Source organism: Glycine max, chromosome 12 (assembly GCF_000004515.6).
Source record: "Glycine max cultivar Williams 82 chromosome 12, Glycine_max_v4.0, whole genome shotgun sequence".
NCBI lineage: Eukaryota > Viridiplantae > Streptophyta > Magnoliopsida > Fabales > Fabaceae > Glycine > Glycine max.
Window position 1 is genome coordinate 40,307,157 of NC_038248.2, and position 15,519 is coordinate 40,322,675.

The 15,519-nt window shown below is 33.8% G+C and overlaps 1 protein-coding gene and 1 long non-coding RNA gene across 8 annotated transcripts; both read left to right on the forward strand.

Moving 5' to 3' along the window:
* On the forward strand, window positions 1-9,538 carry LOC100777440 (increased DNA methylation 1). Of its 5 annotated transcripts, none has more exons than XM_006592867.4 (9): window positions 1-157; window positions 2,036-4,718; window positions 6,157-6,280; window positions 6,556-6,638; window positions 7,494-7,735; window positions 7,906-7,992; window positions 8,265-8,364; window positions 8,614-8,806; window positions 8,883-9,538. In XM_006592867.4, exons 2-9 carry the CDS (start codon window positions 2,235-2,237, stop codon window positions 9,503-9,505), a joined length of 3,936 nt encoding a protein of 1,311 aa, XP_006592930.1. In that variant the 5' UTR covers window positions 1-157; window positions 2,036-2,234; the 3' UTR covers window positions 9,506-9,538. The 5 variants fall into 5 exon arrangements, with proteins under 5 accessions (XP_006592930.1, XP_003539616.1, XP_006592927.1 ...); XM_003539568.5 differs by having other exon boundaries at window positions 8-628; XM_006592864.4 differs by having other exon boundaries at window positions 8-423.
* A 2,536-nt stretch (window positions 9,539-12,074) lies between these two features.
* On the forward strand, window positions 12,075-15,310 carry LOC100777970 (uncharacterized). Of its 3 annotated transcripts, none has more exons than XR_417293.4 (4): window positions 12,075-12,234; window positions 12,603-12,739; window positions 12,819-12,901; window positions 14,396-15,310. It is a non-coding gene; the product is annotated as an uncharacterized lncRNA (long non-coding RNA). The 3 variants fall into 3 exon arrangements; XR_417294.4 differs by having other exon boundaries at window positions 12,603-12,720; XR_005887646.1 differs by lacking the exon at window positions 12,075-12,234 and adding an exon at window positions 12,241-12,456 and having other exon boundaries at window positions 12,603-12,720.
* The last annotated feature ends 209 nt before the right edge of the window (window positions 15,311-15,519 follow it).

Consider the following 15,519-nt stretch of genomic DNA (forward strand, 5'->3'; position numbering starts at 1 on the left):
GTCCGTCCCATGACATAGATACAACACTCACATGTAGATGCTCCTAGAGAGAGAAAGTTTTTTAGAGAGAGAAAGTTTTATGTTCCTTTGTGTTTGCCATCTGTTGCAGTGTGGTAGCATTGTTGGGTTTCCAATTCTATCTCTGGTGGGGTTGAAGGTGAGAAATGAAGCGAGGGAAGATTGCAATTCGTGCTCTCAGCTCAGAAAATGTTGAATTGCTTTTGGGATTTTGAGGAACCCTGATTCTGGGGGTGAGATTGAGCCGTTCTGGTGGGCGGCTCTGAGATTTTTTCTCTGAAAAGAGTTTCTGGGTCGTGTTTGTTTGTTGAAAAGTTTTGTTTTTTGGCGGTTTCTGATGATGGGTTGTGTATTTCTTTTCTGAGAATCTGAGATGGGTAGAGTAGGTTGTGATCTGTGTTAAAAGTGAGTGTATACTGGTTTGGATTTTCGTTTTTATTATCCATTTCTGGACCTGGTGATTTTCGTTTTTATTATCCATTTCTGGACCTGGTGTTTGTTCTGTGTGCCAATGCTGCTTCTCTATTCATGCATGTGGATTTTATGCTTCAATTTGGTTCAGGAATTCAGGGTTTTCCCATCTCTTTCAAGTGATTTGCTCAACTAATGTGTATGTTGCTCTTTTATTTAAGGGAATGCTAAGTATTTGATGAAAATGAGGATATTTATTACCAGTATATTCGAAACATAAAAATCTTTTGATGTTGTTTCTTTGTAAATAATTGAAGGCATGCAAGGTGTATTAAATGATACTTTATTTAAAATTTGGTGTCTCACCAAATGTTCTTAAAATTTTAGCTTTTGAAGTTTGACAACAACTTTTGATATCCCAAACCGTTGTATTTTGAAAAAGTAGCTGTGTTCGTGCAACCCATAATCTTCGTATGATTGCATGTTCATTTTGATTCAAGCCAACCTTTGTATGATTGCATGTTCATTTTGATTCAAGCCAACCTTTGCATTTGTATTTGCATTTGGTCATGTACTCTGTCAATGTGATGCTTATTAGTAAATATTCACAAAATTTGCTAATAGCAGAAAACATTACAGGATTTAGTAATTGTTGCCTTTAAAGACCATTCTCCATCGCCTCTATGTGGGGCTTAAATTTTTTAACAAGGGAAACATGATGAATATTTTGAAGAAGAATGTAATGAGGCTTTTTTAGTTAATTTGGAAGAGAGTAATCACTATAGCACTAAAACTAGATCTACAAACTGCACTGGAAGAAATGAGACTCCCTCTGCTGCAAAACATTATTGCATGAAAAGTATATTATTTCTGAATTCTGATTCCCTATCCCTTGGTTATATGCTATATGCTGTTTTTGTCCGAGGATAATATTTCTCTAGGAGAAACTGTTGCATGAAAGACAATATATGTCTGATCCCTTATGCCATGGATCAATAATGAAAAACACATGTGAATTTGTGGGCAAACAATAGATGATGTTATTGCTTTGCTTGGTCTTCTTAGGCAGTTAGGCAATGAACGCTGATGCATCAAAAAGAGTAATGATGGTTCCATATCTAGAAGATAAACTGGAAGCTATCTTATTCCAAAACTAAAAATTTCCTTGTTTAGGTGTTTAAATGCTTTAATTATTTTGGTGGCTTCTTGTTTGTGTATAAATATAGTTTACCCACACCTTTTCTTACTTTACTTTTTTTTTTCTATTAATGAGATAGTAAGATATTCAGATTTTAGTGAAGAGAGAGAAAGAATCTTTTAATGCATCCTTGTGATGGATGCTCATGGGTGCAAAATTGATTTTGGCTGTTGCCTGATAATCTTTCACCTCATTTACGTTTCAATAGTGTATTTAATGCAACTGTGACTCTGAGGGAAAATGATGCCAAAAAACGAAAATGATACTTACATGATTCATGATTGTTTTTGTTGAATGTTATCATTCGTGCAAATTTTTTCTTTTGATTATTAATTAAGAAGTTAAAGCTTGTTTTGAATCTTATAATTTTGAAGACAGTTTAATAACATTCCTCACTTTATTGTGCAGATTCCAAAGCCTTTACCACAAGATTTTATTCTATTAATTGGGGTCGGCAGTGATGAAGTTTGTCAACCAGTAATGTATGGCTGAAGAAATGCTTTCTTCATAAATTGGTTTACAATATGCCAAAGTAGCTTTTTGTAATGGTGCCAACATGTAGACCACCAATAGAAATTTTATAGTGAAACCACACTTGTCAGCAGGGATGTTGATCAGCAATGAAACAGAGGATTTATGTGATGATAACTTTGAAGGATCTAACGAAGAAAGACAGATTTTTTCAGAGGTATTTTCTGGTAATGGCATTTTTCAGTCTAATCAGAAGTGTCTTGTTCCTGTAGCTATCAGCTTTGAACATGAATCCGCTAAAAACACATTTAAATCATTCTGCTCTAGTAATGAAAACTCAGTTGTATTGCATCCATCATCTTCTAGACTTACACACCCTGAAGAAGAGGACTTTAATGTAATTCAGCATTCCAAAGAGGCTGCTCTGGGGTGTGTGCCAGAGAGTTTCATTTGTGAAGACCAGAATGACGAGGATGTGAATGTCAAACGTATGAAATTTTCTCTGCATGAACTTGCTTGTAGTAGATCTGATTCAGAAAAAAAATTGAGTTCATCACGACTTTCAAAAGTAGTAGTTTCTAACCTGTCTCGTGCTGCTACAAGCTGTGATAGTGAACCAATTGCATTTCATTTAGTTGAATCATCTAAACATGGTGTGATATCTAGCTGCTATCTATTGAACCATAACAAGGTAAATAAACAAGCTGCCAAGGATAAGGTAGATGTTACAAATTTTAACTCAACAACAGCAGATGGAAATATTGCAAAAGAGTTGTGTGTAAGTAAAGCAGCTGCTTCTCCTGTTTCCCAGGAAAGCTTTGCGAACAGGCGTGTAGTTACCAGTCCGTCAACCACTGTTGTGAAGAAGTCTGGGTCTCCTTTAAATCCCGAGGAAATGGTGGAATCTTCTAATGTAGGCATCTCAAATGCATCCTCAATGCTAGAGGAAGAGGACCCTCGTACTATACTGCAGTTTCATATTTTGCAGTTGCTAAAGATGGCAGGATGGTCTATTGAGAAGCGTCAACGGCCTAGTAGGCGTTACCCAGAGTCAGTTTATAGGACACCAGAGGGAAAGACTATTCGGGAGTTTACAAAGGCTTGGAGATTATGTGGTGAGCTATTGTCTGTTGAAAAATGCAATTTTATGTGCAGAGATTATAAGGAATGGACTGATATTAGTCAATTCTGGTCTGATCTATCCAGTACACTGATAAATGTTGAAAAAACAAAGATGCAGTCAGAAGACCCTGCTGCTGTATTGGCTTATCGATGGTGGCTTTTGGATCCTTTTGTAGTAGTTATATTTTTTGATAGAAAGATTGGTGTGCTGAAAAAGGGAGAGGCAGTGAAAGCAACTTGGAGTTTAGTTTCTAGCAAATATATGGTGGCATGTGCTCCCATTGGTTCAAGCTCTGGGAATTTGAATCAGGTACCTGGAGGGTCTAATGTAGGTGCTGTTCATCAAGCCAGAATTAGAAATTCCAAAAGTTTTGATAAACAGAGTTCAGAGAACTATCTGGAAACAAATAAAATTATTGATGGAGATCTGCCAATGGACATGTCAGAAGAAAATAATGCATCCAGTGTGAGCCATGGCCTGGTTCATTCTCATGACTCAAGGGATATGCAACAGTCTGAATGTAGTGAGGAAGAAGGTGGCAAAATCTCAGTAGATTCTGTATTTGGGAAAGATAACAAATATTCTGCTTCTGATGTTATTCTTAAAAAGAAAATGCGGAGGAAGTGCAAAAGGGTATCTGAAATCAAACTGAGTATGTTCTACCATAGTGACATGCTGGGTTCAACTGTTACTGACCAGGTGCAGTTACTAGATGGTGAAGCAAGTGGGTTGGAAGAGGTCCAGGATTATCTAGTTGACAATGCGGGAAAGAAAAGAAACTGCAGAAAGTTATCATCTGTTGGTGCAATTCAGAGAAATATTAGGAAAACAAACTGCCCCACAGCTGGAACAGATAAGTCTAACAGATGCCAGATTAAAGACGATGATTTATTGGTGTCTGCAATATTCAGGAATAAGGACTTCAGCCCAAAGGCAATCCGGGGTAATTCTAGTGCTAAATCCCGCAAATCAAGGGGTCAGAGAAAGCTTAAAAGCCAAAAGGGCCGTTGCAGGTTGCTACCAAGGAATCCCTGTAATGCAGGGAAGCACAATAAGGACTGCAATAGGTTTTATTTGGGTGCTAGGACAATATTGTCCTGGTTGATTGATAATGGGGTCATATCTTTAAATGATGTGATTCAATACCGAAATCCTAAGGATAATGTTGTCATTAAGGATGGTAGGATCACCAAAGATGGTATTATTTGTACATGTTGTGATAAGGTGCTCACATTATCAGAGTTCAAGTTTCATGCTGGGTTTACAGTGAATCGCCCCTGCTTGAATATTTTCATGGAGTCTGGTGAGCCCTTTACACTCTGCCTCCTTCAAGCTTGGTCAGCTGAATACAAAGCCAGGAGAAGCCAAAATCAAGCCGTACATGCTGATGATAATGATAAAAATGATGATTCGTGCGGATTGTGTGGCGAGGGGGGTGAGCTGATATGTTGCGATAACTGTCCATCTACTTTTCACCTAGCTTGTTTGTCCACTCAGGTCTGTCTGCTCTTAGGTTTATGCTAGTTTCTTTCTTTAATTTGTTTTGGGAATTCAGACATGCTATTAGTATTAACTATTAAGTGATTGATTTAACATGTTCCTATGCGAGTCCTATATATGTACTGTAAATGTAATAATGTATATATGTATGTCTTTACAGTAGCATAACACATGTAGTTTTGAAGTCTGTAGTTAGGAGTGTTTGTTCCGACTTAGCTGATTACTAGAAAATATAGAATATGGTAATTAAGACTTTCTATGGTGGGTGAGTGGGTTCACTTTTGTGAACATGAATAATTGATCAAGGGTGTGGACTGTGATTAACTTGTTTTTTAATTTTCATGGTACTGTAGCAAATGAATTAATGGACTTTGTGCTTAGTTTAGCTGTGGTTTGATAAATAGGTTCAATGAGTATATCCTCTCACTTTACAGACAACTAGATAGCCACCTGTGCATTGCATGAGTGCTATAAATTTTAGAAGTTATATAATATGGCTTTCTTCATATTTAAAAATTACAGTAAATCCTTTTTTAATTACAAAGCAATGTCAACTAAATCGTTGATATGGCAGCATAATATCCTGCATATCAAAATATGTTTGATATAAATAGATTGAAAATAAAAGTGTAAATACTATAAAAAAAACACAATGAAAAATAAGCTATGTTGATAGTGTTATACTTGTTAGCTCCTTAATAGTTGTGGAGACTCATATGGACATTACATAACCAAAATACTATTCCTTTATTGTCCCTAAATCCATTACTAACAATATGTCTGGATCATTCTTTCTCACACACGAATGAATTTAGAGAAGCATGGTCGAATTCAAGTAAGGTTTGCAAGGTAGTATATTAGGTTGCTCTTGAACACATAAAATCAATAGCTGGAGCTTGGTACAAACATCTCAAGGGATATTACTTGCCAAGCAGCAGGTTATCTCTTCCTATGGTAGGTTAACTTTCTGTTACTTTTTTTATAAAAAATAATAAAAAAATGATTCATGAGATTGACCATTTCAAAAGAAACTCATTTATTAGATAATTACTTAAAAATTTTAGATGTATTAATATCTTCCATTCTCACCCCTAAAAATAATTGTAAAATGATTCCTCTGTAACTAGAGACATGAGAAATTAGAAGTAACTAATGTGGCTTAATAATAGAAAATTGACATACTAACATGTCAGCTCTATGACTCGTGGTTCAGGTTTTATGTATTATAACCAATTGATGGTATGGATGTGTTGCTTTTTGTTAGTGTTACCAGCATTTGCACACATTTATTTATGTTTCTCCTATATGTTTGCATTCGGCAGTAAATTAGGTCTTTTTATATATATAGCTTGTATTTTTGAGGATGTGATTATTATTAAGGTTTTCTTACCCGATGTTGGAAGAATATACAAATTTTTTTGCTTTCATACATCAGGAGATCCCAGATGGCGACTGGTACTGCACTAACTGCACTTGTAGGATATGTGGAAATTTGGTCATTGACAAAGACACTTCAGATGCGCATGATTCATTACAATGTTCACAGTGTGAACATAAATGTAAGTATGCCTGCATGATCATGTTGCATTATGACATAACCAAGGCTATGCTTTAAATTATTGTTATTATTTTGGAGTGTAGTTTGTGTACATCAGAGTCTCCCTAAATGCCACAATAGTGGGAGCCCCATGATCTCAGCTTCCTTTATTAATTTGTTATAATAAGTAATTACTTAATTTGAAATAAAGATTTCTTTGATATGAAGTTTGTGCACTTTTTCCCTTTGTAATGCTTCAATGATTCCATCTGACTTTTATGATCTTGTAATAAATAGATCATGAGAAATGCCTTGAAGATAGAGATAAACAAGAAGTAGCAATTTCAGACACTTGGTTTTGTGGTCAGAGTTGTCAGGAGGTACTATACTACAATTTCTCAAATTTTTAGACTTCCATTTGAAATGGATTTCTTGAATTTAGCAAATGTTGGCTAATTGTCTATTATATTGCATGATAATGTAGTGGCTTGTAATGTGAGTTGGTCATTTTACTGTCCATAATTTTAGATGTCCTAAACTTTTTGAAAATTTGGTTTATATTTCAAACTCTGCACCAAATTTTTGAACATTAAATGATGATTGTTTGATTAAAATTTGTAGGTGGTAAATATAGTTATAAAAGGTTGCATTTTTCAGATAAATAAGTTTAAGATTAAAAAAACTTAAAATGTAGTCTTTGATATAAATTGTGTGTGAGACTTGTTAAACAAAAATAATTAGTAATCGATATGTTAGTGATTTACTTAAAATTCTTCTGCCCAAATATAATTTTAGTGGTTATAACTCATAATAATTGAGCAATATAGCATCGAAGCTTCCATGACTGTAGTTTTTTTCCAAAAGCAGATCGAATTTGACAGATTTTCAAAGCCATACAGAATGTGGAGCTTCCATGACTGTGGATACTATAGTTAATGGTGTATTAGGGTGCATTATTCCTTTGATTCCTTTTTTTTTTGTGCTTTAATTATCAAATGCTAATGAACAACAGGATTTCTTATTGAACAACAGAATGTGCATTATTCCTGTGGATACAATTTTTTTTGTGGGCAATGAACACTGTATTATTGATACGAGAATGTGTTGTGATATTTTGACCTAGTACTCCTATTTTATATTACTAATAATTAGGTTAAGTACACTACTAGAATAACCTAATAACGCCATAATACCCCAACATTCTATTCAATGACTTGAGACTTTGGTTTGTGCAGGTGTACTCTGGACTCCAGACTCAGGTGGGGTTAGTTAATCAAGTTGCTGATGGCATCTCATGGACCCTTCTTAGATGCATCCACGATGATCAAAAAGTTCATTCTGCACAGTGGTTTGCCCTAAAGGCAGTATGCAATACAAAATTAGCCGTTGCTCTTACTATAATGGAGGAGTGTTTTGTGTCAATGTTTGATCCTAGAACAGGCATCCACATGATACCCCAAGTTTTATACAACTGGGGGTTAGTGCCTCTTCCCTCTGACAAATTTCCCTCCTCTTTTTGTGCGCTTTCGTATTTACAACCACCTTAATAATCTCCTGCCCCTCGTACCCTTTTTTAAATCCTTGTTTTTTGTTCCTGTTCTCTGTTTCTATTTTGATTTGAGAGGCTTTATTTCATATGGTTTTCAGGTCTGAGTTTGCTCGTTTAAACTTTCAAGGGTTTTACACCATTGTATTGGAGAAAAAGGATGTATTAATATCTGTAGCATCTATCAGGTAAAACTTAAAATATAGATATTTTCCTTATGAAATCTATGGTAGAAATTGATGCTTTTAAAATCCTTTTTCTGACCTTTATGTAAATGGTTGTATTTTAGTTACTTTTCTAATATGTAAAGACAATTACTTAAATGTCTTTCGCTGAAGCTCAAGCTTACCCTTCCAGCTGATTTATGAATGAATTAGGTTACAGCTATGTTTATTTTGATCTATACAAAATGCTATGAATGTTTTATTGCATTGTTCTCAAGCCCTTTACATCTTTACAGGGTGCATGGAACTACAGTAGCAGAGATGCCTCTAATTGCTACTTGCAGTCAGTATCGTCGCCAGGGAATGTGCCGACTCCTTGTGAGTGCTATTGAACAGGTATAATTTGGCTGCAGTTTCATTTGATTGTCCAAAAATTTGTAGTAAAATAAAATGGATCGGAAATATAGTGCAGTTTGCTCATGTTCATTTATTATTCCCTTGTCCATCAAAATAATTATTCTTCAAAAATTGATTTAGACATGCGTTTAGTGACTTCTTTCCTATATTATAGTTACGAGTTTGAAATGTTTCCACACTTACTTCATTTTGGACTTTTGTGTTTCTAAATTTATCTGTGATTAGCAGATGTTAATATCTTTCAAGGTGGAAAAGCTTGTGGTATCAGCCATTCCAGATTTGGTCGAGACATGGACAAAGGGCTTTGGATTTATAACTGTTGATGACATTGAAAGGCAAAGATTGAATAAAATTAACTTGATGGTTTTTCCTGGGACAGTGTTACTTGTGAAATCCTTACATGGGAAGGAGAAAATTGAAGGTATTTTTGTTTGGTGTATTTTGTCAGTGTACTAATATTGTTATACTAACATTCATTTTCTTGTCATCTCAAACAGGACTGTGTGATCTATCAATTCTAGCAACAGATGAATCAATCAAAGCAGGTATCTGTTCTGAAGGAATGGCCATTTCTGAATCATTTGCACAAGTTGTTGGAAACATAACTACCAACAAAGGTGGAGCAAAGTCAGAACATGAACCTGTGGATGGAAAAAATCAATCAGACTATGAAGCTGGCAGTGAAACAGGCAGAGATGATAAAATACAAGCTGTTGACACTGCAATAGAAGCCAAAGAATCAACAGAAATAAGTAGTTCTTCTAGAGAAGAGAAGGTCACCCAGTTGAAAGTGTCAGGTGACTCAGAGAAATCTATTGAAGAAAACAATGTGAATGAATTGAGAACAAGCAACAAAGCAGAAATGACAAGTGATTCAGTACAGCAATCTAGTGAGAATTGTTGTGCTGACAAAGATGGTGCTGAACCAGCTATTAGTATTGTTGAGGACAAGAATATCAAAATAGGTGAGTGTCAGGAAAATGCTTTGCAGGGTCATTTTTCAAATTTGTCCTGCAAAACATTTTTAGGCAGCAATTTTGACACGGATTCCAATATTGAATGCTCAGTGATGTATGATGAAACAGCTTTTTTTGGGACTTTTGCAAAGTCTGCAAGCTGAATCAGAAGTTGAAAGAAAGTAGATGTTTAGAGAGATGGTGTGATGATGCTCATAACAAACTTGTAGGGTATCTTAGGGAAACTAACTGCAAAATATGGAAAAATAACCGGTTAGGTAAGGTAAAATTGTGACACTATGTAACTAGGGACCAGTGCGGCATATAGGATGAAGGCAAACAAAAATGTTTATGGCCTTGCTTTGGTGGTAAGGAAGATAAGAGGTCAAAGGAGGTTGTGCTACAAATTAGGCATCGTTGGGATGTTCAAATCACTTTATTTATGCACCTACTTTTAAGAAAAATATTTTAAAAAATAAATTCTAGTCTTTTGAGGTTTCAACTATGACAAATTGATTGCACGATGATGTAAAACAACTTATTACGAGATGATGAAAATTACTCATGCAATAAGGTGCAAACATTTCAGGTATAACAACACATCAAAATGTTTATTTATATCTGTTTTTAACTTTCATTTAAACTTGCTTTTGGATCTCAAGGTAAGAAGAAGGACGATCTTTCGAAGATTTTTAGTTATTAAGTATTTGTTGGTGATTGATGAAGAGGATAGATTGCAAAGAAAAAGAAAATAACTAAAAAAGAAGGAAAGAGCACAAAATGAAATTGAAATGATTGGTGATTGTAAATAAAATGGTTGATAACTTTTGAAACTTGTTTAGTAACTACATTGAACAAATATGTAGTAACGACTGGTATTTATAAACAAACTTTATAAACATTGGACAAGGTTCTAACTCATATTACAAAGGTCTCAATTATAAGTAACTTTTGGTTACTACTAGTAACTAGTACTATTCACTCTTGTCAACTAATAATAGATATCATTGTTTATTTTATGATTTTGATTCTCCATTGTCGATGACTTCTCTGATGTTGATTCCTTTTATTTTCAATTTTTTCTTTCAATTGCAATCTTGATTCTTGTCAATCCAGAATATATTTTGTTACACTTAGTTGAAATAATTTTGATATCAATAATATGATAATTATATGCGAGCTGAGTTTCATTATTGAAGGAATTACACTTTATCTTTTGTACAATGGAAACATTTAACTTTTTTTTTCTTTTATTACTCCAAGAAAATTATATAATGACTCCCTAAAAGCTTACAATAGAAAATTTTATGCATGTAAAGGTAATTTGAAAAAAAAAACAAAAGTAATAGAAAATAGTATTTCTTTTTAAAATCCACACCTTTCTTTTTCACTATGGTAAAGGAATTTGAGGTTTATCAGAAATGTAAGTGAATTTTACTTATAGAAAAATGAAATGAGTTCAAATTGGATATCATTGAGAGGCTTTCGTAATCGCAACAGTATTGAGAGGATAGTCTTTTAGTAATGCATTTAATTGAGAGATTAAAATAAGATATTTGAAGTTTCACTAAATAATTGTACTGTCAAGCTGATCTAGACAGTTTACCATGTTAAATTTAATGAGTTTTAATTCCTACAATCTCATATCATATTTCAACTTGAGATAACAAATTATAAGCGAACAACAAAAAAGGGAACTTCCTATCTTCTAGTTTCTTTTGGTTGAGGCTGCTCCCACTATTTGTAAGGCTATTGTACAATCTTGATCACTATATAGTACAAGAGTCTGTATAAACCAAGAACATTATTAGGTCAAAGAAAAAAATTATTTATTACGCTTCATTGTGCTTTGAATCGTGTCATATAACAATTTCTACCATTCATTTTAATTGTGTTCACTGTACTCAGTTCCACTTGCCTATAGACCTCAGATAAAGTGATTCTAATTTATTAGCTTAAATATATTTTTTTATATTGGTAAAATAGTTAATTTTGGTTTTATTACCTAAATTATTATTTTTTATTTATTTTATTATCTAACATTTTTTTCCGATTTTAATACATGATGTCAGTGACAATTTATTAAGAAATGACATTACACTCTATTAACCTTTCATGTCATCTCTTTATTTTTCTGTCTCTTTTCAATTTCTCTTTCACTCTATATCATTTGACTTTGGCTTCCTTCTATCTTTCCATTTCCTTTTAATTTCTTTTATTAGAAAGAGGTGGGGCCTAAGAGATTTAATTTTCTTATTATGTGTATAAATTAAACACAGGTATTAATATTAGTAAGTTTACGTCAACTCACACGTTATTTTTTATTTTAAAAAATCTAATTTGATATAAAATATATCTATCCTTTTCTTCATAGGATACAATTTGTTAACTTCTATAAAAAAATTACTTTAAAATCCTCTAAAGCTATTGATTGATGGTGTAAAAAAATTACACTTATAACACCAAAAAATAAAACACACGTATAATAAACTTTTATATAACATGCAAATAAAAAATAATCATGAGTCTCAAAGATATAAAAACTAAGGAAAAATACTCTGATTTGAGCTTAGCTACTAATCTCCTGTTTAGTATTAGATATGTAACATTGTTAAATACATACAATTTTGCCGCTTTTATTGTCCTATCCAGCCAGAGGGTACACATGGTCTATAATATGGAAGAGAACATAAATATAACTGTCAATAACAGATGCTTGTTTGCTAAGGCACAAACCAGACCATCCCTTTCTCTCTCTCTCTCTTTCACAGTTCATGTTCCCACTCTGAACCACCTCTCGACTACACCCACCACCACCTTCACTACCTCATTGCACCCTTTTAACCTTTTCTGTTTTTCTAGTCCTAAAAGTAGAGATGAGATGAATGAGAAAGTGAGTGTGTGTGCTTATAACTATTCGATTGCTTGGAGTGTCATGTGTTTATTGTGATGTCTTCATAAGTTGTGTGTTACATGAAAGTTTTAGTATGATTGATGCTAGCCTTGCTAGGTTCTTCTCTGTATTTGTGTGGCCTAGCTCAGATTTATCTATCTATACCTAAAATTGCAGACAGATGTGGCTGATGTGGCTTCAACTGCAATGAGTAGGCCAATGGTTAGGTGCATTTGTGCACGAACTGCTCAAAGTGTTTTGTTTGATTTGTTGTTGGATTGCATGTTTTGAGGGAATTTGTTTGTGTCTAAATATGATGTGATTTAATGGGACTATTATATTTACTAGTGGTTTTTGCTTGCTTGCAGCTTGGAAGAAGCCACTGGATTGGCTTTTAGGTTTGTGATAGATCAAAGATGTCTGCACTTCAGAAGGAAGTGGCACAATATGATGATTTCATTTTTCTGGATATTGAAGAGAAGTACAGTAAGCTCCCATAAAAAACGTGTGTGCTTGGAATTAGTAAACTGCCATATTTCATGTTTGTAGTTTGTTGCTGAGAAGAATTTGGTCATTTATTACAGGTTGGCGTTCTTCAAAGCTGCTTATGCACTTTTTGAAGCTGACTTTTGTGTCAAAGCTGATGATGACATATATTTAAGGCCAGGTGCCATATCTTTCAGGGCTTTACTTGGTTGAATATAGTGATAAACTTTGTTTATGAGGTTAACGATTACTCCTATAGTTAAGATTTATGGAATCATATTTCATTTTTTATGTCAGACCGTCTTTCATTACTTCTGGCAAAAGAGCTATCTCACCCTCAGACTTACATAGGATGCATGAAAAAGGGCCCTGTTTTCACTGATCCCAAACTCAAATAGTTAGTTCTGTTTAGATCAAGTATATTTTCTCTCCATGTTTTATATTTATGATATCCTGTGTTGGCTTAATTTCCCCTACTCTGCACCTTTCACCATGTCACTGCAGAACAACCCACTACTTAATGAGCATATTTGCTGTGGACTCCTCCTCTATCTATTTTTACACTAATAACTGTCACCACAAGTAGATAACTGTCCTACAACAAATAGAAACCATTCAAATAACTACCACACTGAATACTATAACTGACCTATAACATTCAGTAATAACTAATCAGACCTTACTAGACTTGTAAGGCCTTTTATTCCTCCTAACCTACATCTTTAAGAATGAATAGTACATGCACTGTCATCCAATTACCAACCCTCTGATAAGTTTGTTGACTTTTATAATAAATACCTGATTATTTATTATTGGTTGACAATGTAAAGTGTTTGCTAACTAAACTCCACCTTCATTGGCTGTCACGCTAAAATGAGTGACTGCATTGGATAGTTAGACTACAGATTTCAAATTTGCAGAAGTGTGCGCACATCAATATGTTGATTTTTAAGGTTCTAATAAATATAAATATATCTACTAACAAAAAATATGAAAATTGTAAAAAATGATATCATTCTTGTATAGCAGTGTCATGCATACTGAGATGGAAAACTATCACCATTTCACTAGGGACTGATTAAGTAATTATAGGCCTTTTAGATGGACTGGATTGCCAATATTAGATTTTTAGGGATGTTTTGATGAAGAAGAAAAGAGGAAAAAGGTAGACAAGGGAATGCTTTAAGTAATCCTTCCATGTGTCTGGAAGTTTATAAAAAGGGAAGAAAATGAATGATTATCTTCTGAGGTCCTCTGTTATTCACTTCTAACATTTTAAACTTACTCAAGTTTTTGAGGATTTTAAACATCCAATCAAAGGCAAGGACAGTCAATATTCCACCTCTCATTCTTTTCTCATCTCTTTTCTTTATTTTTCTTTTGGTTTCTTTCCTTACCTTACCTTCCAACCATGAAAATATACCTCAGGGGACCTGAATTGTTTTTTTTTTACCTCCTTTTGTTGGGTTGAAAATATTATATAACTATACTGATAAATCTTGCAGGTACGAGCCACTATCTAATTTTCCAGAAGTTTGTATGATGGCATTCCCTTGGACATTCTGAAAATTGCATAAAATTTATGCAGTTTGGCTCCAAAAATAATAATGATAACATGTAGTGCAGTTCAAAGAAAAATATTTTCCCTAATGATACTGTTATTGTTTACCTACAGGTCTTTGTAATCCAGAAAAGAGAATGTTGGAACTCCATCAAACGGAAAGTTGTACTCAGAGTCCAACTGTGGACTCTGGTGAATAGTATTTGTCCGTATATTTATGAAGCGAAGGTGAATTGCCTGCTCTTGTTATGTTTTACTGCCGTGAGCAGCTACCATTGCAATCCTTTTCTATCCATTGATCTTTCTCTTTTTGATTCATATTTCTTCATGTCTGAAGACACTTTGATGTATTTTCTTTTCTTTTTCTCTTTTTTATTTCTAGTCAAATTTTCCCTTGTATCATCTTTCCTTTTTCTCCTTACCTTCCTTAGGGAGGAAGGCTTTATAGTTTATATAGAGCAAAAGAAGATAGATAGACTTCACGGTTGATGATACCATTTAACTTCACTAATTTCTCAATTTTAATGTCATTCTTTTTTAAGATTATATGCAGTAGTAAATCGTGTCATTATTTTGAAGAAATGGAGCACTAGCCTTTGCTATGAACTAGTGTGAGCTGTGTGTGTGTGTGTTTGGAAGTAAACAGTATAACTGGAAGATATCTTGAGTCTTGACCATTTGTGAGGGGAAGGAAGTTGTGGTCCTACAAATAATTACTGAGGTTTTGACAATAATTTGCAGCTGCAGATTAAGGTCTACAACTTTTATATTTCATTTTAACTCTTTCTTGTGGGTGTTCAATTCTATTCTAGATGTAATAATACAATTTAAAATTTCATTTATTACCTACAATTTATTTGTTTCCCCTTTGGTACAAGGATGATTTCAACAGACAGATTGCCTTAGCAAGTTACCGAGTCTACAGACTGCTAGTGTTACCGTATTGAATAATAATAAGCAGAAGAAGAAAAATCTCCATCTTGATGTAATTTTAAGACTATGCAATTGTACTTAATACGTGTTGTAATATATCAGCAATTTACCATTCTGAAATTTATACTTGGCATCAAAGTATAGATGAGAAAATTCAGATATAGATGACACCGTAATATACATCTAGCCTCATGCATACATAATTTTCTCACTAAAATACATGTAAGAAACAAATTCTTGATTGGATCATTATGAATTATTCCAAGTGGTGATTATTCTGCACAAATTTTGAGACAAAATCCAAC